General features: G+C 41.3%; 1 protein-coding gene across 1 annotated transcript in view; it reads left to right on the top strand.

The window, feature by feature from the left end:
* Positions 1–22,649, top strand: part of PBX3 (PBX homeobox 3) — a 217,042-nt gene extending 194,393 nt beyond the window's left edge. Inside the window, 5 exon segments of the mRNA XM_038745553.1 lie at positions 929–1,064; positions 16,605–16,770; positions 18,063–18,175; positions 18,967–19,056; positions 22,047–22,649. Coding sequence (XP_038601481.1) covers positions 929–1,064; positions 16,605–16,770; positions 18,063–18,175; positions 18,967–19,056; positions 22,047–22,139 — 598 coding nt within the window. The 3' untranslated portion in view covers positions 22,140–22,649.
* The last annotated feature ends 2,531 nt before the right edge of the window (positions 22,650–25,180 follow it).

Here is a 25,180-nt window from a genome sequence, read left to right as displayed (position 1 = left end):
CATCCACAGAGCTTCATTTCTTATCTGGAAGCCTGATGTTGCTTTGAGAAGCATTTCAGAGTCTGAGGCAGGGAGGGTTCTCATGAAACAGATGATTGCTTGGATTAAAGAGTGGCTGTTTAACATGAGGTCTGAAGGATACTGGCTTTATACGGTTAAATCCTATGTAGGCCAAGCATCTTGATAACAAAATCCCAAATATAACTAAAATTGCATTTCCTGGCCATTTGAAATGTATCGTTCTAATGAATGACCCAAATTTACTTTTACTTTCTAGCATATTTCCTTCTCAGAAGAATTTACTGAATAATGTGTTCTGGTTTGGGGTGAAAAGACTACCGTAGTCATGCCATTGCTCAAATGACAAGATTGTTTAATGAATGAGTGTGTTTCTGTTATGTTTTTGTAATTTCAGCAATACAATAATGATTTAAGTTTACAGCCCCTCAGTAATGGGGCAATATTCAGATATTCTGCAAGGTGGTGCATCTTCCTGTGTCTTCATGGTGATAAATGGGGTCAGGAATCATCATCAATCGTATTTATTGAGCGCTTACTGTGTGCAGAGCACTGTACTAAGCGCTTGGGAAGTACAAGTTGGTAACATATAGAGACAGTGCCTACCCAACAGTGGGCTAGTAAAACTCTTTTCCTGAGCTAGAAGGAGCTATTTTTTTTCTGCCTCCAGTTCAGAGAATAGGGCTGTACAGCAGGAGGGATGGGTTAAGCCCATTTCTGAACTTATGCGAAAATGGCACTTGGGCACATCCTGAGGTGCCCCAGTTAGGCTATACAGTGGGGGCAGGAGGGAACCTCGGCCCTGCAACCCATTTAATAACCAAAGTTTACTCTAATGTATTTAATTCAGAATAAATTTCTCTCTAGTTGTCAGTGTTATAACAGAAATACATAATGTAACTTGTTTCAGGCGAAAAAGGCGAAACTTCAGTAAACAGGCAACGGAAATCTTGAACGAGTATTTTTACTCACACCTCAGCAACCCTTACCCCAGTGAAGAAGCCAAAGAAGAGCTGGCAAAGAAATGCAGCATCACAGTATCCCAGGTAAGGTGAGGCTTTGGGCATGGCCACCATCTTGACCACCCTTGTCTGCTGAGCCAGAAATTACCAACTGAGCTGTGTCTCCTCTCTTTAAACAATGTTCTATCCAGCATACCTTCTCCTTCGAATCAAGCATTTACTTTGGTTTGGATGAAAAGAGACCTTTCAAGAAGATCTACAAAAAAATCTAGACATCTTATCATTTATATCAATTTTTAGTGTTTAGGGAATAATGAAATTAGAATCAAGCTAAGGATTGGAAAGCTTTTTTTTCCCTTTCTCGACATGCATCTTCAAAAATAAGAGTGTTACTATAGTGAGCAGAAAGCCACACTTGGCACTCAGTCATCTTTCCAGTAAATGACAAATGATCCAGTTTGATGAAGTTAGATGACTCACCAGGCTTCTGCCAGTGAGAGGCTGGTTTATCTGGAGAGGAAAGGAAACTATAAAAGTTGTTTTGGCTCTCATTCATTCATTCATTTAATTGTATTTATTGAGTGCTTACTGTGTGCCAAGCACTGTACTAAGCACTTGGAAAGTACAATTTGGCAACAGATAGAGACAATCCCTGCCCAGCAGCGGGCTCTCCATTCCTCTGTAGATGAACTCTGTAGTTATGTCAAAGGGCAGGAACTATTATGCGAAGAGATAACTTTCCAACAGTTGCCTGTTACTTTGACATGCCATTGTAGTAAAATACTGCCTCTAACCAAGGTCTGTTGCCTCTGCCAAGCACTTTTCTGTTGAGCTTAGGACTTACCATTTTCAGTAAATGTGAAAGGTTCTGAACTGGGAGATGAGGTCCTTGTACATTCTGTGGTATAAGTCTAAATAATGGCTTTGGTATGGTTCAAATGCTGCTTTTAGTTATAAAGTGAATCTTATGAAGAACTTTCTAAAAGCAGCAAAGTTGATTAACCTAACTTAACTTAAATTAACCAAAGAATAATGATGTAAGAAAGGCCAGCCCTCAGTAGAAGGCCTGCCCTCACGAGAAGCAGCGTGGCTCAGTGGAAAGAGCATGGGCTTTGGAGTCAGAGGTCATGGGTTCAAATCCCGGCTCTGCCAATTGTCAGCTGTGTGACTTTGGGCAAGTCACTTAACTTCTCTGTGCCTCAGTTACCTCATCTGTAAAAGGGGGATTAAGACTGTGAGCCCCACGTGGGACAACCTGATCACCTTGTATCCCTCCCAGTGCTTAGAACAGTGCTTCGCACATAGTAAGCACTTAACAAATACCATCGTTATTATTATTATTATTGTTATTAGAATGGTCAGTGTCCTTGAGCAGACATAGGAAACCAAACTTGGCAACATTTCTAAATTTCAGTTCATGCTTCTGGGGTTCCAGATGCTCATACCTTCAAGTTCCAGTAAGGCTTACTTATCAATATTTCAAGTCATTATATATTTAAAGGAACAGTGCTTGAGGTTAATGTGCTATCTATAATGATTTGCAGGCTCTGTATTTGACATTATTAACAACATAACCTCCAGAGCAACCTTAACCTCTATAATTAAGATTTGATTTGAAGTGGTGGCCATTCAGCCTGCAGCTTTTTGATAGACTTGAAGTGCTGTGTTATTGCCCGCAAAACCCATGCTTAAGAACGTAGCATCATCACCCAAAAGAGGCCAAATGAAGCCAATTGCTTCTGTTCGTCTTTTTTTAGATTCAGAATGTCACTTCTTAGAAATCTTTTTTTTTTTTTTTTTACTTCTTGGCATGCACTGTTATTTGTACCCCACCATTTCTCCAACATCCTACATCTCACTGTATCCACACAAGCTCACAATTTTGGAAGAACGTTCTTCTAGTATCCTAATAGTGTGCTAGCCAAACATGTAAGGAAAACGTGCAGTATGGAAGAACTAAGTGACCTTGGGCAAGTCACTCACCCTTTTATGCCTCAGTTTTTTCTTCTGTAATATAGGGCTAATAATTCCTTCCTCTCCCTCACGAGGTTGGTGTTCCACAATCCAAATTGATACAGAGAATAATAATAACAATAATAATAACTTTAGTTACCATCATAATTGATTATTAAGAATATTAGTCATTTTACAAATTAGGAAATTCAGAAAGGCAGAAATTGAATGGTTTTCTTGGTTGTCGTGAAGCTTAAAACAGTGGAATAATAATAATAAAAATAATGATGGTATTTGTTAAGCGCTTACTATGTGCCAAGTACTTTTCTAAGCGCTGAAGTAGATACAAGGTAATCAGGTTGTCCCACGTGGGGTTCACAGTCTTCATCCCCATTTTACAGATGATGGAACTGAGGCAAAGAGAAGTTAAGTGACTTGCCCAAAGTCACACAGCTGATAAATGGCAGAGCTGGGATTAGAACCCACGACCTCTGACTCCCAAGCTCCTGCTCTTTCCACTAAGCCATGCTGCTTCTCACTGAACGAGGACCCTGGCTTTGATATCTCCAGAAGGCTGTTTCTCAATTATTCCACTTCCCACCTCTTCCAATCATAGTTTCTATCCTTTATAGTCAGAGGGCGAGTTAACGAACAGTGGCATCTTCCCCTCACAAAACAAGTTTGTTAATCGTTTCCAACAGACAAATCAAAGGCCCTTGTGCATATCTTCTGTAATATTTGAATTACAGTAGTATGCCAGGAAAATGTATCCCTGTGAAGTAGGCCAATATTACTGAGCAAATCTCAGTTAGAGAAACCGTTTGAGGATAAGTGGCCCACCTAAAGTCACACAGAGAAGGAGTAGTCTGACTGACTTTTGGCCATCTGACTGATATGGGGCCTTTTTTTAGACTTCTGGGTCTGTGTTCTCGCTAAACCCTTTTTTGAGATTTCCTCAACTGGTTCCTTGTCTGAGCTCCTTTCTCCCAAAACATCATAGAGCCAAAGCACTATTTATTCAGTAAGCTAATTAAAGTTGGGGATACTTTCTGTATTTTTTAAAAAAGCAGTTAAAAAGAGTCAATTCAAACCATAGTTAAAGTGGAAAATGAAGAGGAACACCTATCCCAGCTATCCATAAACACGTCTACAGTTATACTAGCATAAGCAGAAGGTACAAGAGATGTGGTCCAGTGAACACACGGGCAGTGAGCTGGAAGTCAGGGTGAAGAAAATGGCAGGAGCTATTTTACTTCAGCCTTAAAAGAAGTGGTACAGATTGCTCTCCATACAAATTGGATCATGTTTGCTAGTGGAGGTGTGGACAGCCATCAGGCTTGGTGCTGAAGGTATTAGAACAAATCAGGAAAACGTAGGAGACTTTTGAGGAGGATGAGTACCAGTTGTAGAGAAGACACCACCTGCAAGATCTAAAATAAAATTTAAGTTCCTTTTCTAATATGTAGAGATACGAATTATAGATATGAGGCCTTAAATGATGAAGTTAGTTCTGGTTGTGGAGTGGGGAGGCTGTTGTTTATATTTTTTTAGTTCTCTTCAAACCAGTCAGGATGGGTCCCAGTTGGTTGAAAGTTTCATGTTCAACACCATTGTACCAAAGTTGTTTCCAGAGTTATAAACATAAAAGTTAGTTCAACGTAACTTTTATTCAGGCATCACAATGACAGTGATTTCTAAAGTTAATTTGAAGCAATCCCTGACAAACACAATTTAACAGGGTACCCAGGCATGGAATGTTTTTGTATAAATGCAGTTGAGTTAATAGAAGACTAAAGAGGGAAATTCAGTGAATGTTTCAGGCTTTTTCTTCAAAAAGCGTTTGCTTGAAGTTTTATGTATAAGTAAATAGATGCTTAAAATGCAGCATTTTAAGCTGCAATTGTTGTATATGATAGGCTTGTTCCCTTTCGTTTCTTTCCTTTCCTGTCACCGCTGCTCCTTTTTCAGTAAAGTGAGTCTTACCAGTTCAGCTGCCGTGAAGCTTTACGTTGTCACTTAGGAAGCAGTGTGGCCTAGTGGAAAGAGGACAGGCCTGGGAATCAGAGGACCTGATTTCTAATCCCGGCTCTGCCACTTGCCTGCTGAGTGACCTTGGGCATGTAACTTGTGCCTGAGTTACCTCATCTGTAAAATGAGGACTAAATACACATTCTCCCACCTGCTTAGACTGTGAGCCCTATGTGGAACAGGGACAGTGCCCAACGTGATTATCTTTGATCTAACCCAGCACTCAGAACGTCATCATCAATGGTATTCACTATTTACTGTGTGCAGAGCATTGGACTAAGAACTTGGGGCAGTACAATATAACAGAGTTAGTAGACATGTTCCCTACATGTTCCTTGCCCACAGTGCTTGATATAGTAAGTGCCTAACAAATACCAAAAAAAAAAAGGAAGGGAAAACAACATTCAAGAGCAGCTAGTTGTTGGGAGATGAATGATTTTTGGTTTGGTACTAATGTGTAAAAGAGTGTGTAGACCTGACTCGGTCAATCAATAACACTTTTTGATCCTGTACTGTGAGCAGAGCATGAGTCAAAATGTAAGGGAGAATATTATAGAATTAGAAGATGCAATCCCTGCCCTTGAGGAGTTTATAATCCAAATGAGGGAGACAGATACTTAAAAAATTATAGGTGGAAGTGTAGTAGAGTATTTAGGATATGTATATATACTTGGAATTTAAATGCGTAGGTGGCAAGAAGGAGATGAAGTGGCGGTTGGGGGATATGAATTGGGGAGATTAGAAATTAACTGGGGAAGTTCTGGAGATGTGATCTTAGAAAGACTTTTACTTTATGGGGAAGGCAGAAAGGAATCAATTTATTAAGATGAGCCTATAACACAGTTTCATTTTTAAGAGAGAAGTAATTTTTTGGGGGAAAAAAGCCTCATCAGAACATATCATCTATGCTAATTTAAGACTACCCCATTAGCATGTGTTCTAGGGAGATAAACTGAATTATCTGTCCTCTCTTTCCAAAGGCTGCAAGGCTGATGTTTTATACTTTTGCAGATGAGCCTCTTTCTGAGTGTCATGAGCGACTATCAGTCTATCATACAGTCAGGAAAAAGGACATAGCAGTACTGAAAATGTGTCAGTGGATTATGGCAATACAAATTTTCACTGCCTCAAACAAAAGAAAAATTGTGCTTGACAAGAGAACGTATTTAAAATTCTTTCAAACAATGGAGAGACTGAATTTCAATTGCTCTGTATTTATATTGATTCTTTTGGAAAACACATTAACATTAAAATCTAGATGGTAACTGGTTCCTGCCTCTTAGCACAAATTAACTACTTGGGAATGAAAACATAGTAGCTATGAAAAATATTTGCTTGATGTAAAAAAATATAATTGTAACCAGGCAAATATGTAACATGTACCCTAACTGTGGCCAATAATTTCAAAATTTCATAATGCATTACATTTAATTAAGCACAGTACATAAAGTGTGCACTGAAAATCAACATGTGGAAATTCAATAACAAATTTTCTGAGGTTTGGGTTCATAAATTTTCAGTTTGCTCATTTTAGTTAGGGTGCTTCCATGTCAGCGGCTTCTTTCCCCGAACCAAGTGATGTGACTCATCCCGCTGATACCAGTTTGTGCAAGAAACCCTCATGCAAAATCATACAGTTATTCACCTTGTTGAAGAAAGATTTAAGGAACAATTTATTGTCTATTTTATTTAACATTTCAATTAATAGGATAAATAAGTGCCTCGATATTGTTTGAAGTGTAGCATAAAATTAAGACCAATTAATTAATTGGGTTACAATGAGTGGGAAGAGAGTATGTTTACTATGGACTTCCTTTTTTTAAGTGAAGAAAGTTGGGTTTTTTTAATGTGCCATTGAATTACTTGTTTTCAATATGTTTCTATAGTTTGGGAAAGGGTTGTTATTTTGGGGGGGTTTTAATGACTAAGGATTTGGAAAGTGTCAAATTTTAATTGCTTCAAGATTTCTCAGAACTCCTTACTAATCTCCATAGGTTGATAGCAGGAAAAGGGTTATAATAAGAATAAATATAACAATCCTCTTAGGGTTTTTTTTAATCAAAATGTTTTAAAATCCCCAAACTTATTGAAAACAATTTACCCTGATTCTTGGCTGCTGCATCTCAGATTAGAGGATTTTGTTTTTCTTAGAAGAAGTCAGTTTTTGAATTAGGGAACAGTAAAAGAGCTCTTCTCTATTTTCCTGTTGCATTAAGTGCCACCATCCACCTCATTTTGGAAAAAATTTCAAGAGCTAGCTCATTTTACTTTCCTTTCCCTACTTTGTTCTAAATGCCCACTTTTCAGCAGACCTTCAGTGATTCTTGCAGGACTTCTCCTCTCCATATCCTTCCTGACTGATTTGTCTGGGAGAATAGGGTACAGGGAAATTGCGCAGGCTCCACAACCTGTTGGCCAAGTTCATTGTTACAGTGCTTGAAGGGCTCCGTCTGCAGGGATTCAGGCAGGTGGTGATGCTCCCTTTGGCACTACTCCTCATTTTCCTACTTAGGTCCCAAGGTTTCTAAAATTGAGGTCCCAACGATTTGGCACAGGATCTCTGGTCATTTTTTGTGTGCGTTTCAGTGCCAGTATTCTCATCCTGGCTGTCCACCTTTGACAGTTGCATTCTGCCTTCAAATTTCCCCACAGCTGTAATTGGCTATGACATTGGTGTGCTGCCCTTTTCCTCACCCATTTTATAGAGTTTTGTTATGCCAGCCCTCTAGATTGTAAACTCCTTGTGAGCAGGGGGCTTGTCTACTAAATCTGTTTTATTGTACTCTCCTAACCTCACAGTACAGTGCTCTGCACACAGTAAGAGTTCAGTAAATACAACTGACTAAAAGTAGGTGCTGATACGGCTGCATCTCCAAGAGTGTTTTAGCTCATTGTGGGCAGAGAATGAACCTTTTTATTGTTTTATGGTACTCTCTCAAGCTCTTAGTACAGTGCTCCACACACAGTAAGTGCTCAATAAATGATTGAATGAATAAATGAATGAATGAATTCTGGAGAGTGTAGGAAATGTTAACTGTTTGGAAATAAACATACGGACCCCACTTGTCCAACGCTAGTCAGGAAGAGAGATTCTTTTTGAGAAGGGCCTCGTAGACTGTGCTGCTGGGATGCCGAGGTACAAACTGAATAGGATCCTGTAAAGCATTGGGTTCCTTTGGGTTTTCTGTTTTGTTTGTTGTGCAGTTTTGCTCTTTTCTTCCTTTCCTTTTCCTGGAAGCCCTCAAAATCACTCAATGGTATTTTCTGATCACTTACTGTGTGCAGATCACTGTACTAGCTGCTTGGGAAAGTACTATATAATAGAGTTGGAAGACACAGTTCCTACCCACATAGAGAAGCAGCGTGCTCAGTGTAAAGAGCCTGGGCTTTGGAGTCAGAGGTCATGGGTTCAAATTCCGGCTCCACCAATTGTCAGCTTTGTAATTGGCAAGTCACTTCACTTCTCTGTGCCTCAGTTCCCTCATCTATAAAATGGGGATTAAGACTGTGAGCCCCCCATGAGACAACCTGATCAACCTGTAGCCTCCCCAGTGCTTAGAACAGTGCTTTGCACAGAATAAGTGCTTAATAAATGCCATCATTATTATTATTATTATTATGGAGCTTACAATGACAGCTAGTGAAAGGTGGACAAGGGCAATACCTGCTGCTGATGAGATTTTACAAGACATGTTGGTTTCCGTGATCACAGACCACACTCACACATTCTTGCCAGTCATCTTGCAGTGTGTGTTGCTGGGGATGGGAACTAGGTAAGAATGTGGGGGTCCCCGCCCAAGCCTTCACTTTTAAAATTGTCTAAAACAAGGAGCAAACACGTGATGTGCTAGCTGTAGGTCCTATCTTTCCCATTTCCCAATCCTAATCCAAAGCCCTATGAAACCAAGGAAACGCAATTCTGATCTTAAATTGAAGGAGGATACCCGGCTCTGTCACATTTCTGCTGTGTGACCTTGGGCAAGTCACTTCGTTTCTCTGGACCTCAGTTCCCTATCTGTAAAATGGGGATTAAGAGTGTGAACCCCATCTGGGACAGGGACTGTGTCCAATCTGATTTAACTTGGATCTGCCTCAGCACTTAGAACAGTGCCTGGCACATAGTGAGTGTTTACCAAATACCATAATTATTAAAAGTATTTATTACAGTGTGCAAAAACTGTACTAGGTGCTTAGAAAGAACGCAGGAGTTGGATTTAGGCATGATCCCTGGCCTCAAGGGGCTCCCCATCTAAGAAGCATGTTGATGTCCAAAGAGCCCTTGTTAGGAATGCAGTGCTCACCCCAAATGGTAAGAGTGCAAAAGGGGCCCTGCAGTTTCATCCCAGCACTTAGTACAGTGCCTGGCACATAGTAAGCACGTAACAAATACCATAATTATTATTATTATCTTTGAACATGAAGAGCTGCTATATCTCAGGCCTTGTAAATGGTGGCTGCAGCTGCAAACAGAAGCTGTAAGGAGTATTTATATCCTTATGTAAGGAGAAAGGGTTGCCATTATGTATAAGGGTTGCCTTATGTATATGTAAGGAGAAAGGGTTGCCATTCCTTCATCGGCCTGTTCAGCCAACACCCATACACCTGTTGTGGTAACAACGAAAGTCAACAACTTCATCTCTGAGTACAAAGGACAATAATATATATCCTGAAAAAGTTAAAATGAGACCCAGTTAAACCATTGGTTGGTCATGCGCAACTTCTCAATGAGTAATCCTTTGTTTATATGAATGGGAAATGTTTTAAATTCTTTAATTACTGAAGTTCTAAATCTTAGTATCCACAAATAAGGAATAGGAAAAATGTTAAAACACCTGTCCAGTCTCCAGGTCAGAGATCAGAGCTTTCCAAGAACGCTCTGTAGACTTGTGGATGGATTCTAGCTGCTTTCAGAATGGTTCTCTGTAAATTCATCAGGCTGAAGAACCATCACCAACCTGTCTGCACCAGTGTCGTAGAAATCTTGCAAATCATTGCAGAGAGCCAGAAGAAGAATCAATCAATCAATCAATCGTATTTACTGAGCTCTCTATATATGAAGAGCACTACTGCGCTCTTGGGAGAATACAATATAACACTACAATAATGTTGGCAGTTCCTGCACAAAATGAGCTTACAGTCTAGAGAACTATAAGAACTGATTCAATAGGTGACACTTTCCTCCCTGCCTCCCTTTTTTAAAAAATTTGCCTGCCATTCAATTTTTTTCAGGCCAGGATCTGTGGTTCACACCAACTTTTCTGGCTAAACATAGCATTTCGGGAGTACAGCAATCTCAGCCTATAAAGAAAATGGAAGTGATATATTCTCTTTTTCTACGCATATCTCTATTTGGAGAAAAATCAGCACAAACTCTCTAATCTGCAGTAGAATCCATTTACTGTAAAATGTTTTAGCAACTTTTAGGATGGTTCAGATATGGCCAGAGTTTGGACTGTTTGGGATTTTCAGTGTTGGGGCTTCTTTTAGGTGTGTGTATTTATATATAAATACATATATATGAAAAATGTAAAATAATGAGATAATGGTTGGAATTGGATGTCAATGTATAGATTAATTATTATTTTTGTTGGAGAAATATAGTTTTAATAGCTTGGTTGTGGCAGCACCAAATTCTGTGGCAGCTCCACACAATTACAATGTGGAGTGTAAATTTTAATTTGGGAAACAGTTTTAACATTTTTAGATATACATTTAGATGTGGTTATGCAGGTTAAACATAACGTATGATCACTGCTCCTTTCATTGCTTCCAATTAAACCTTGCTTGTTAGTTTAACCTCTAGGTAATCCCATCAAACAATTGATGTCAAGGAAACACTGCCCACAGTGGCTTCGGATGAGTGGCCATTAATTTTAATTGCCTTGATATTAAAGATTAAGAAGTATTGGGACTAGCAGAATGGAAACGATCTGATGTCAAGCAAATCCACTTGCCGAAGCTTCCCCAGGCTGCTGGTGATATTAAAATTTTACTGTGAGAATTAAATAAACCTTTATTAGTGATGGCTATTGTTTGATTGGTCCAGAGGTGTGCATAAACAGAGGATTCTTACATATCTAGAGATGAGACAGTTGATGTTCGGAGATTCCTCAATTATGAAACTGTTAATAAAGCTGTAATCTGATTTTCCACAATAATTATTTGCTGGGTTTCATTAATGTATTATAGCTTCCCTGGTTGTCAAAGTAACATTAAGTACAGTATATAGATTACAAGAGAGAATTACCTAGAGAAAGCGAAGTATAAGATTTTATTTTGTTGCTCTATGTAAAAGCTGGGGATTTTCATTAATTATATGTTTCAAACACTAAAATCATATTCCAAAGGAGAAGGTATCACTTTATGCTCTGGCTATTTTAGAGGCCTTTGAATTTGCATAATAATAATGATGGTATTTGTTAAGCACTTACTATGTGCAAAGCACTGTTCTAAGTGCTGGGGGGGAAACAAGGTGATCAGGTTGTCCCACGGGGGCTCACAGCCTTAATCCCCATTTTACAGATGAGGTAACTGAGGCACAGAAAAGTTAAGGGACTTGCCCAAAGTCACACAGCTGACAAGTGGCAGAGCCGGGATTAGAACCCATGACCTCTGACTCCCAAGCCCGTGCTCTTTCCACTGAGCCACGCTGCTTCAGTCCCAAAGATATAGGCTGCTTTATTCCATTGGATCCTCCACGTTGAAGCCAGTTATTTATCCTGGATATAGGGAGGTTTGGAGGGAGTTGTGCTCCCCTGAATCGTAATCTGCAAATATCAGGATTTAATTTGGGTTGAGGTTTACGGGGTTCAGCCCTAGCCCCCGTGACCAGACCCCTGGGATGTGTTCCGGACCTTGGACTGAGCCTTAGGACCTCTGAGATGTGCAGGGGGGAGCAGGGCCACTTCCCCACCCAAGTGCCTCTCGTGAGGGTCCTTTTGATGTGTTTCCTCACTGGAAGATGGTAATGGAGATTAACCACAGAAGGTTCTGGAAAAGCAGACCAACAGATGGGGCACAGCACTCTTTTATTAATATGACAAAATTCTAATTCTCTCAGTGTTCAGAAATACAGTAGCCAATTGCCTAGGTAACTGAGACCAAAAATAAGCTTTGATTTCATTTGTTTGGCTATTGCTAGTCTAAAAAAGTAGATTTGACCTCAGTTATTCAGCCACTTCCCACAGAATGTGTTTGTCTCTAAATCATCCAGTTAGTTTGCCGCAGTAGTTCTGGACAACAATGAGATGTACACATTATTCCTCTGGAAAAGCAGACCAATAAACATGATGAGGATAGACCCTAATGGGCCCAAGGAGGGATTCCAGGTCATCCTGTCAGTACTTCCAGTTTCAAACTGTTGGGTTGGGAAAGCTGAGACATCAGCTCCAGAAAGGGAGTCAACCTGGAGACAAAGATCGGCATCTACTATGCTGCTACCATCACAAAACACCACTATACAGATGTGAGGTTTGCATGCCACACCGACAGCAGATCAGCAACTTGACCATTTCTGTTTGTGTTGTCTGAGATGGTGTCTAGACCATAAAATGCCAATATTTCACCCCAAACCCTGAGGTCCTGCGATATTGCGGGATCATGGACTCCAAAACAGTGACGACCGGAGCTCAGCCAGGATGGTGCGGTTGCCTGTTCATTATTGAGTGCTTACTGTGTGCAGAGCACTTGGGAGAATACAGTATAACAGAAAACAGACATATCACCTACCCACAAGCTTACAATCTACAGCCTGTTACAACTGGATGATTAGAGGATGCCCAAGTTGATCTTCTGTGGAGTCCTGGAGCATTGTCCAGAGGAGGCCGGAGAAAAAGGCACAAAGAGGGAAACCCATGATATTTGGAAGATGCTTGGAAACTCATGATCTGAGACAAGACCTCTTTAGCTTAGGTCAGTCATTGGACTCTTCAGCCCTTGGAGGATATGTGCAATGCCACAGAAAAAGAGAAATATTCTAGCCCAAGGGCAGGTTTAATTGCTTCCAAACAACCTGCACCAACCTTCACGTGCACGGTCTGGAGTTGACAGTTTGTCTCATGCCTTGGCTGCTACGTTCACCTCATAATGCCCCGGTTGTGCCGGGATTGAGATTTTGTCCATTGTTCTCAGCAGGAGGCTGAGAGGATGCTAGGAGGCCATCATATCATAGGCAGTCTTTCCTATTATATCACTATGCGCCTACTGAAGCTGGGGTTCCTGCTCCTAATAATAATGAGGATGGTATCTGTTAAGCTCTTACTAGGTGCCAAGCAAGCTTCTAAGTACTGGGGTAGGTACAAGGTAATCAGGTTGTCCCACATGGGGCTCACAATCTTAATACCCATTTTACAGATGAGGTACTGGGGCATAGAGAAGTGAAGTGACTCGCCCAAGGTCACACAGCAGACACATGGCAGAGCTGGGATTAGAACCCCCCCTCCTCTGCTCTTGTCACTAGGCCGGACTGCTTCTTTTAATGATGGTATTTGTTAAGCCCTTACTATGTGCCAGGCACCGTACTAAGCCCTGGGGTGGATATAAGCAAATTGAATTGGACATAGCCCTGGAACCATGTGGGGCTCACAGTCTCAATCTCCATTTTACAGATGAGGTAACTGAGGCACAGAGAAGTGAAGTGACTTGCCCAGGGTCACACAGCAGACTAGTGGTGGAGCCGGGATTAGAGCCCATGACCTTCTGGCTCCCAGGCCTGTGCTCTATCCACTCTGCCATGCTACTGATGCTGCTGCTGCTTCTGGGTCCTCTAGATGGTAAACTCATTGTGGGCAGGGAGTGTGTCTGCCAACTCTGTGGTACTGTGCTCTCCCAAAGCCCTGCACAAAGTAAGTGCTTAATAGATACCATTCATTGATGATGAGGAGGAGGAGGAGGAAAAGGAGTCTCTATATTCCCTCTACCTCACCACTTGTCTGCTGTGTGACTTTGGGCAAGTCATTTGACTTCTCGGTGCTTCAGTTACCTCATCTGTAAAATAAGGATTGAGACTGTGAGCCCCATGTGGCACAGGGACTGTGTCCAACCCAATTTGCTGTATCCACCCCAGTGCTTAGTACAGTGCTGGGCACATAGTAAGCACTTAACAAAAAACATTATTATTATTATTATTATTATTATTATTATCATTATTATTATTATTATTATTATTATTATTATTCCTATAGAGGATCCAGGAGGGACCAGGGGAAGCTGTGCATAGTCATGTGCCTTATTACAGGCACACCTCCTCCAAGAGGCCTTCCCTGACTAATTCCTTCTTTCCGCTTCTCCCTCTTCCTTCTGTGTCACCCTGACTTGCTCCCTTTATTCATCCCTCCTCCCAGCCTCACAGCACTTATGAACATATCTGTAATTTATGTATTTATATTAATGTCTGTCTCTCCCTTTTAGACTGTCATTGTGGGCAGGGAGTGCATCTGTTTATTGTTATAATGTACCCTCCCAAGCACTTAGTACAGTGCTATGCACACAGTAAGTGCTCAAAAGATACAGTTGAATGGTGGAATGAATGAGCCCAGAAGCAATACCTATACTTGTGGAGAGGCCATGCCTGCCATAACAAATGTCTTAAATGGCCAGTCCATTCCCTTGACTCCCCACCTTTGAGTTGACAGCGTATAAACATTACCCTGACCAGGGCAATGTAGTTACCACCCAAGCTTTCATTCTTCTCCCTCTCCCATTATTTCTCCTAATTGTGACTTCTGTGTTCTGGGTTTAATTCTTGAGAAGCAGCGTGGCTCAGTGGAAAGAGCCCGGGCTTGGGAGTCAGATGTCATGGGTTCAAATCCTGGCTCCACCAAGTGTCTGCTGTGTGACTTTGGGCAAGTCACTTAACTTCTCTGGGCCTCAATTACCTCATCTGAAAAATGAGGATTAAGACTGTGAGCCCCATGTGAGACAACCTGATGACCTTGTATCCTCCAGAGTGCTTAGAACAGTGCTTTGCACAGAGTAAGCACTTAACAAATGCCATCATCATTATTATTATTATGAAGTTTGGGGGATTTGTCTTGGAGACGCTGCCCAGGACAGGGAAAGCAGATGCAGCCACCGTGCAAACTTTCCCTCCCTTATGCACCTGCTAATGGTGGAGGCTCAGCCTTCTGGAAGGATGACATCCTTGGGTGAAAGGGCAATTCTGTAGCCAAACCAATTAAAGCCTTGGCAGATAAGACCAGTAAGAGGGCCAGTCAATATGAGTCGGGCTGTGAGCTTTAGGCTGAGCACCACACACGTATTCCTCCTAGGAGTCCAGAACAGCTGTCATATGGTAATGACTTCAAGTCGCTCATCGTTCTGGGCCAAGTTTGGAACAGGGAGCCCATCCCAATAACACTGCTGCATCTCCCTTCCAGAAGTTGGTTAAAGAATTAAAGAACTTGGTGGGTTTTGTTTTCTCCCTTCCTAAGTGAGTTTCCAGCAAATTTCCAGTTTTCAGTGTAGTGGAGAAATAAAGGCTACATTTGCTGTCTGCCTGGATTACCTCAGGATTCTCTTGCCAGTGTTTTTTGTTTTCTAACAAGATGGTCATTTCTTTTTAGAAAAAAAAACATTAGAAAATGATTGGGCAGAAGCAGTGTGGCCTCGTGGATAGAGCAAGGGCCTGGGAATCAGGAGGACCTGGTACTTGTCTGTTGTGTGACCTTGGGCAAGTCACTTCACTTCTCTGTGCCTCAGTTATCTCCTTTGTGAAATGGTGATTAAGACTGTGAGCACGAATGATGTGGGACAGGGCCTGTGTCCAACCTGATTAATTTGTATCTATCCCAGCGCTTAGTACAGTGTCTGGCACATAAGTGCTTGACAAATACCTTTTTTAAAAAAAAAAAGTATCTGATTATTCTGTTGTTCAGATGAGACACTCAGATGACATTACAATAGGTCACATCAGAAATTACATGATTTTGTTCCAACCCCATAATTCACAATCCTTCCTTTTACTGAGTTTTTTTTTTTTTGGTTGGACTGAAAATGTTTTCGACTATGACCATTCCACGAGTTAACAATTTCAGGCCTGGGTATCCATGTTGGCACTCATACAGTATCTTCAAAGACAGAAGACAAAGTGACTTTTCATCCATTATTGATTTATATTAATCCTTTCATTTCCAGCAGACCAAACATGATTCTAACTAACTGTATAACTGCCAAGGTTGTTCCAGCCCAAAAATAAAAAACAATTGCATTCTTTTCCAAGTCTTTCACGTTTTGTTTTCCATTTTAACGAAATGCCACTGTAATCCCTTTCAACTGCGTTTAGAGTGCTAGCTTTCATTGTTTGACAAATGCTGTACTATTTACAATAGGTCCTGCCATTCTAATAACATACACTAACTCAAGATGCTTGTTGTCATAAAAGAATAGCCCTCCAAGTTTTGCCGAGAGACCAAGTTCTGTTATGCTCATATCCATAATGACACTCCTCTGATGATGGATTATTACTTAATTAATCTAAGTAGCCTCATACATTAATTTGGAAGCCGCCTTTGATGAACCCAAGTGGGACAGCTTGAAGCAATCTTATTCAGTCTACTGGCATATTGAGAAGTTTGACCACTTTTGTGTCCTTTTCATTCTCTTTCTTCTCCCCCTCCCTCGTCTCCCTGCCACTTCGACTCACAGGTATCCAATTGGTTTGGCAACAAAAGAATCAGGTACAAGAAGAACATAGGGAAGTTTCAGGAAGAAGCCAATCTCTATGCTGCAAAAACGGCTGTGACAGCCGCACATGCGGTAGCAGCTGCTGTCCAGAATAACCAGACCAACTCGCCCACCACCCCAAATTCCGGTACGTGGCAGAAATGCTCACTCTCACCTAGCCCTGGCAACTTCACCACCTCCCCATTCAGCAGTACAGGAGGGAAAATCCATATCAAGATAACGTTGGGTTTATTAAGAAGTCCCTTTGATTTAAAAGTATTGTGTTATTCTTAAGACGGGTTTAAAAGTGTAGAGCGAAATTTATCTGTGAACGTTCGATTTAAATTTAAATTAAATCTACAAAGGGAACCTGCAGATCCATTGATCCAAAATGAAAACCTTACCCTCGTTAAGAGTTCTAGTGACTTCTCCTTTTCAGTAGCTGACATTTCAATAGTGCTTTTTCATTCAATAAGCAATCAGGCAAAGATCCATCTCTAATGGCTATTCAATACATCACTTTTAGGTCAACAATGGTCTGTTTAAGAACGAAATGGAAAAGATAGGAAATTTACGTTGTCTGTTCACTAATGACGGTGAAATGCTGGGTCCCCTGAAAGTTAAACGGCGCTACTATCAATTTATTTTATCATTTTTTTAAAATGGATAATCTGCTATGGCCTGTCCATTTAAACACCTCCCAAATAGGTTGCCTTGATCACTTGGGAATAAAACTCCATGGTCTGTACGTGGAGGCGGTCTACTCGGAGCCTCGTGGACCAGTGTTTTGGCCAGAATGATGCCATTTCCCCTTCTTAGGCTTTTAAACCGATTAAACTAACAGTGAAGTAAAAGCCATCCTAACCTTGTGAAGGAGACATAACCACACAAATAACAAGTGGGCCCTCATTGGTAATTAGGAGTACAAAAGTTTCAAATTCAAAGTGTTGTTTTTTTTTATAATGGGGCAGGAGGAGCGTGGAGGAAAGTTCTCCATTGTAAATGGAGCTTGTTGTTGACTCCAGTCAAGAAGCCAGTTTCTCGTTTCTGGCTCGTGGATCTTCTTCTGCATCTAGGGTAGTTGTCCAGTAGGAGAGTGAGGGAAATGGAAAGCCCCTTTTGACAGTTACTGTGTGGGTTTGGGTTGAAGGAAGGGAAGATGAGAGAGTCCTGATTCCTTAACTCAGTTGAAGTTCTTCTGGGTTCCTCTCACTCCAGGTAGCCCTTGGCTAGGTCCCCTGCCGTCCCGTCAGCAGTGGCTGCCACTGGTCTAATCACCCCCTGGGTATCACCCTTCCTTTTTATATCTTTAAGTAATTTCTGTTGTGCCTAAGCTTTTCCTCCTCTTTTTCCTCCTGTTCTCCTGTCCCTGCCTCTAGGTCTTTGGGGGTTATTTGTGTAGCTCTCTGTTATTCAGCTACTTAACTCTTTCCTTTCCAGGTTCTTCTGGTTCTTTTAACCTCCCCAATTCTGGGGACATGTTCATGAACATGCAGAGTCTGAATGGGGATTCTTACCAGGGGTCCCAAGTCGGAGCCAATGTGCAATCACAGGTAGGAGAAACGCCCCAGCCTAGGGCCTTTCTGGCGGGGTAGGGTTTGGGCTAAAACCCTCCACCTTACTGTGGCCCACTGAGACTGTCTGTACTCCGGGCGGAATCCCTAGAGGCGTACCTCTCAATGTGATCCGTAACTGCCCCGCCATTCTGCTCAATGAGATCTCTAACTGCCCCGCCATTCTGCTCAATGAGACACCAAGGAAACGGTGATTTCGGATGATTCAAACTTGATAAACTTTGTGAATGCATTCGGCTCTGGCTTGAGCTCATGGAGAGGGGTGGGGCGGGTCTGTGACTTTCCTAGCTAACCGGGTCAGAACTATGGGGGTTTCCGGACACACGGCGATCTGGTTCACTTGACACCGAAAAAACAAAAACCTGAGTGGCTAAAGCATGTGATAGTCTCAACTCCCGTTCCATCCTCTTAGATGGACACAACCACGCAGTGTCTAGACACCCCACGTGAGCATGCGTGGGCACTGAAATTGGAACAGGGGATTCACACGGAGCCACTCACAACAGTTCGCTATAGGCACTTGAGATGGACCTAAAAGTTTGCAATGCCGTGAAGTGTTATTGTTTCACTGGCATGAAAAGCAAAGATGTGTGAGTTTAAATATTCAAGGCATTGTTGAAATTCTGCCAGTCATTTTTGATGGATAAATCTGTCTTTCATGGAAGATGCTATACTCTTGTGGCACTCCTAATTCAGAATGTTTCCTTTTGTAAAGCAATGATGTTTTTAATAGATTGGGGATGATGAATTCTGTTTTGTCTTACTTAAAGGTGGATACCCTGCGTCATGTTATCAATCAGACGGGAGGCTACAGTGATGGCTTGGGAGGAAATTCACTGTACAGTCCACATAATTTAAATGTGAGTACCCTGGGAAACATTGTTTTGAAGAGCTGTACACACCGCGTGAGTTAAAATAGTGACTAGCAAATGTATTCATCACTTTTAAGGTAGCCGGTAGACCGTAATGCCATATGATTTAAAGCACTGAAGCCAGCATTGCTTTTTCTCCCCCACCCTCCATCACATTTTCTTGAGAGCATTTCAAAAAAACCCGGGGGAGTTGGGGGGTGCTGGACCACGGCTAAAGTCAAAAAAGTGGCTGGTTGCTGGGCCATTTGGGGAGCACAGTTTAGCAAACACCAAACAACCACTGAGTTTTTTAATTGACTGTTTTTTCTAGGTGGTCAAATCTGAGTTATTTTATTCTTATCAGGCTTCCTAGGAAGGAAGCTTAAGCTATTCTTGGGGCTTAAGACTCTACCATCGGGCAAGCACTCACCTTCATTCCCCAAACCCACCCAAGGTGAAAAGGGGGAAAAAAAATGAATGACCCAAGTTGATGAGTGGATGAGGCTGACTGAGGCTGTTCCAGAGAGGATTCAAATTCCTGGTGACTTTATGGAGCCAAGCACATTAACAGTTTCCATCAGCCAATTTCCGTCAGCCCATCGTTTTCAATGGCCAGTCCAATGGAAAGAATTGTCTGCCCCTTTAAATCCGTTAAGACTTGAAAATTAATGTACACAAACATATGTCTGAAGCCGGGTCAGCAGTTTCCTTCACCCCGAAGACTTTGTGGGGGAAACAGCTCTGGAGCAGAATTCCACCCTCTCAATTATGTCTTCCATTGTTGGACAGAGTGCGGGAATTGTGGTATGGATTGGTCAGCAACGTCAGGGAGTCTGCAGGGAAAGAACTGAGGTGAAGGAAATGAAATACCAGACGTAAACCAGTCTAGTCGGGGAGAGAATTGGAAAAATTATCCCTTTGCAGGGCTCTACTTGCCAGGAGAGTAAATATTAATGATTTAAAAAGTGATTGAGGATGTTCAATTGTTAAGGGAAAAAAGTACCATTAAATACTCAAATCTTTTACATTTGAAATGTCAAATCTTTCTTTTTGGGTTTATAAATAACTCATAATAACCCACAACAAACCATATAAAAAGCCTTTTAGTTGCATTTCTCCTTTTTCATTTAAGTGTTTTGAAATGCTTCAGAGAATTTGCGATATCCTTATCAACATGATAAAATATGAAACTGTGATTGCCTGCAGCATTTTACAGACATGAATTCCATCTTCACTGATGAGGCTTGATAAGGCGCTGTTGTATAATACAGTGCATAATCTCAAACCACCAGAGTAAGGATTAATTTATTTGAAAAAAAAAAAGAATGCTCGCTGACAACCTCTCCTCCAGCTGCCAGGCTCAGTAAAAATATTGTACATTTGTTGTTTATAAATTTGGATAAAAGAGGAATGATGTTTACTTCACGAGGAATATCTTTAGACTTGTATCTGCACAAGAGTTTTTCTTTTTCTAAGTAGATTTTCATACCTAGGGGGAAAAAACACCGTTGCCTTTACAATGAGAAATCTCTTAAGTTCCCAAACAGCATAGGAAGCTATTGAGCTATTTTAAAGCATCTATAGGGGTTTGAGCTAGGATACATTTGGAGGTTGGCGTGTGCGTGTGTGTGTGTGTTTGGTGGGGGGCTGGGGAAGGAGGAGGTGTTAACCTGAATTGGTTATGCCTTGGCTTGGAAAAGCCATTTCCCTTTGTTGCTGTCCAGCCCCATGGTTGAGAATTGTTTGGAGCTCCCTTCCTCCCACTGCTTCACAAAAGCGTTTCCTCTCGAAGGAGAAAAAGCCTTTCTCATCCCAACCCTGCCGTAAATCCCAACCCCAGCAGTGGGATGATGGCTCTCCAGGGCTGTCTGAAGGCAAAATCCCCCAGATCATTGCCACCGGTTTCTGTCGCTGTTACTTCCCAAACCCGTGTAACTACTGGACTCAAACTTGCAAGTTGGAGCAAACAGATTAGAGAAAGGCCGGCGGATTGTCTTGGTAATGATCCAGGTCATCGTCTCGGTCCCATTAGCATCCTCTAACCTTTTGTAACCGGCCCGTGGGTCCGGGGCTGTGGGGCCGTGGGGCTGCGGAGGCTGGTTTGTGCCGCAAGCGATCCGGGCCAGCCTGGCTCACCCTCGCTGCGCCAGAAAGGGCTGCCCCGTCACTTCCACTCAGCGTTCCCCAACTCACAAGCCCCGCGCCTCCCTCTTCTTGACTGACACAAAAATATGTAGCGACAAGCTGTCTGCCACAGCAGAAATTTGATCAGACATTGATTTCGGCAATTGCCTCTATAGGCCGAGACATAAGGCGAATTTGTTTCTGAGCACTGTTATTGCTGATGCAGGTCTCAGGCAGGAAGGGCCAGCGGAGTGTAGAGACATGGGGTAACATCCCAAATAGGAGTTGCATTTAGAGATAATTGGAAAACACATCTGAAGAGTGTGTTTCCCGTCCAGGTGGCGCATTTTTATTCTACAGGACCCTATTTGGAGGGAAATTCTGGCCTACATTTCCAAGAGGTTATGCCGTAAATGGCTGTCTTGTGCATGAAGAGAGATACGGAACTGTTTTTTTTTTTAACATGGAAATGCAGGTTAAACCGGTTTAGGTTCCCGCCCTGAAGTGCTTGGTGTTTTGTTTAGGTTTTGAGGAGATGAGAAGGGTTCCACCGGTATTGCGCTCACAAAGGGTTTCTCCGGGAGTTCTCATTTTTAACCGAAAATTAAAGGTTCAGGCTTGTGCTAACAACCTTCCCGCAGAAGCCATTCTCTGACTTGCTAATTTACCGGAGAGTCGTCACTTCGGGGGATGGATTTGTTTTACATGCATTTAATTCTGCTTTAACACATGCTTCCGACTCCTGCCAAAGAGTGTTTTAGAAAATACATTTTACTAATGCATCTTTACTCGCACGTTGACGTCTCCGTATTTTAAATTGTAGAATATAATTAATATGCAGAAGTGTGTCAGTTGAACTGTGTTTCCCATTTCAGGCTAATGGAGGCTGGCAAGACCCCACAACTCCATCTTCTGTGACTTCCCCTACAGAAGGCCCGGGAAGTGTGCACTCTGATACCTCTAACTAATCTCCTAGCAACCCTTTTCCCTGAGCTGATGATATGCCTTGATAAGTGCAGTCAGAGCAATAGGAGGAAAAGGAAAGATTTTTTTGTAGGCCACCATCTACAGCTTTAGTGTAAAACCTTGTCTTCTTAGAGAACTTGGTAAATCTGTTTTTTAAGGAATCATAATCATTGTATTTATACTTAAAACACACAATGTTAAAAAGCACTTTATCCAATTAGGCCAAGATTTAGCATTGTTTACAGCCCTGTAACTATTTTATCATAATTTATTATCAGCAGTTTTCACATTGATGGTTTAACAGTTGCCAATTACTTGGCCTTAAGGGTAAAAGTACAACAGAAGCTTAACCTCAATAGCAAAAGCAGACACAAAGATACACCTCACCGAAATTTAACTTCTCGCATATTTCATTGAGAAAGCCTAAATGAATTGCAGACTTCGATTGTGTTGAATCTTTTCATATTTCTTATAGAGTTGGAATAAAAGAGCTGTTTGGTTATTTCAGTTAATGATCGTCGTGTTGAAGAATTCTTTGTCGTCACATTTTCGTTGTGATCTCTTATTTTCTCATTAGATCGGAGACTGGTAGCATCTTCTCTCTCTCTCTCTCTCCCCCCACTCTTGCTCTCTCCCTTTCTCTCTCTTGCTCTCTCTCTCTCTCTCTCTTTCTCTCTGAAAGCACCAGTGCCCAGAGTCTACTCTGTAATTTAATCATGGACGTAGATTGTTCTAAGAGATGAAGATACTTGCTGCTTATTTTTGTGAAAACCGAGATCTGGGGTTTTACAGTACGAGCTGGGTGCTGCACACGGACTTGTCAAGATTTGCTACTTCCTCTTGGCAACAAAAAGGCACCATTATATGGAGTGTTGTATATAGTGTAGCAAAAGAGTATTTATACATCTCACCAATCAAAACACAGCTTTATTACCTCATGCGAACTCATACAAACCAATAGAATTCCAACATGTTCTGTAGCTTAGAGTCCTCACTTACTACCTCTGAACAATACTCACAATGTAGTTTGTCTCTTTCTTATCTTTTTGCATCTTGTAATTAACTCTTTGTTTCCCTTCATGAAATGTAATGTACATTGTAATCTTTTAAAACAAATCAGGGTTGCCTTTGCAACTTTTAAAAAAATCTAAAGTAGAAACATTGGGTCTTAATTTAACACAAAATCAGTAAAACTGTTGTAAATACTGAGAAACATTTTGAATGTTCGTCATCTTGTTACTAATCCACGCAAAAAAAAAAACCAACCCAACAACCTAATTGTGATGCATACAGATTTCAGTATTCAGTACTGTATCTTTCACCCTGTGTAACGGGGCCCCTTTCCTTTTTCTCTTTTGTATTGTATGCGATTCTGAAACTGATTGAGTCATGAAAATAATTTGTGGCAGTGATTCTAATGTATTAAAAACGTTTCGTGTTACTTTCTAACTGGATTACACCCTGGATTGAAAAAGGTCTTCCTCGTGGTAGTTATATGTAGTTTCAAACATGAATAAACTTTTTGCTTTCATGATCAAATGTTGTAATTTCTTACGGCTCAACTTGAGTCCATCCTTAGAATAAAGTTAGCTACAGCAGGTATGGAAGGGTTATTAGCAAGAAGGGGCTAAAGGACTTTAAAGTGATCGGGAGGGTATGTCTTGAATATACCCAGGCCTTTTGATCTCCAGATTACGATTGGGTCTACAGGTAGTTTACCCTGTTTAGGAGCAGTCGATCTCTAACATAATCTGAAAAGGTGGACCTTTGGGTCCCTTCTTTTTCAGACCTACGGATTTGCTTTCAATTACTGCCATCATTTAATTTACAAAATAAGATCTACTAAAAATTGTCATTGGGTTAAAATCATTCTCGTTCCGTTAAATAAAGTTCAGCAATTATGAATGTATACATATCTCTAGCCGTAGCTTCTAAATCTTTCTAATAAAATAGAGAGGTCAATAACAGGTAATTGGCCTACTTACTATTTCTCAAGGAAATTGACTCACAGGAAATCAGATTAATGTTAATCAGTTGCCGCAAATTGTCTTTGACAAACATAACTGTTTTACTATTTCAGTTAGTATGTCCAGGCAAAAGAAGGTATGAAACTATCACTCCCATGAATGTGGTCATCTGGTGAATGTAAACTCTAAGAGAGATGTCATCCCCATATCCTTCTCAGTCACCTGACTCAACCCCAGGTGTCTCATTATTATTTACATGATTCAATTAGCCTTTCTTATCTCTGTACGTAGAACCATTGCTGTGCTGTTACTTTGTAAAATATCTTTTTAGAAAATACAACAGACATGCCTAAATTTATCTTCCTTAATGTCCAGACTCTCGGGCATTAAACGAAACAACTTCTGCTTTTATTTATTTACACAGTTTCTCGGACATAATTAACAAAAATTATTAATCGCTTTACAAACAGGAAAAAAAAACCCTTTTCCTTTCCATACAGATGGTACTTTCCCCCATCTCAGTCAATACAGTGTGTCTCTTCTGGAAAGTCCTCAGCATTGTTAATAGGAGTCAAGAAGGGGAAGCCACAAACACTCCTTCCATGTCATAGTGCTGGAGTCCAGTAATATTCGTTTGCTAATGGGGCGCTCTAAAACTCCTCTCCCCACTGCAACCCCCATATTTGCGCTCTGTTTATACAATAACTCACTGGGAACAGTATTTTAGATGTAAAGTGTGTCAGCGGAGGCCTTGCCAGCATAATGAACACACAGACGTCCCTCATCTTGATCACATCTCTGCTGGCCACGGGCAAAAACCTGTCACATACTGATGAGGTTCATAGGAAGGCCATCAACAACCTTTGGGCCGCACTCGCACGCCCTGTGCCCACTGGGCATCATTAGTGTGCTGCTTTACAACATTAAGGATGGAGGTCCCTTTGAATTACAAGGGCCATTTGGCCTTCCCTTATATTGGAACACAGGCCTGAGACTTCATGGCAATAATGCACATTTTCTCCTTGCGGCCTGATCACCCATCAGGAAGCTTTACTACAAGCTCTGGTATTCAAGCA

This window comes from Tachyglossus aculeatus, chromosome 4, assembly GCF_015852505.1.
Source record: "Tachyglossus aculeatus isolate mTacAcu1 chromosome 4, mTacAcu1.pri, whole genome shotgun sequence".
Lineage (NCBI taxonomy): Eukaryota > Metazoa > Chordata > Mammalia > Monotremata > Tachyglossidae > Tachyglossus > Tachyglossus aculeatus.
The sequence above is the reverse complement of the archived record's forward strand: the minus strand, read 5'-3'. Positions and strand labels throughout refer to the sequence as shown.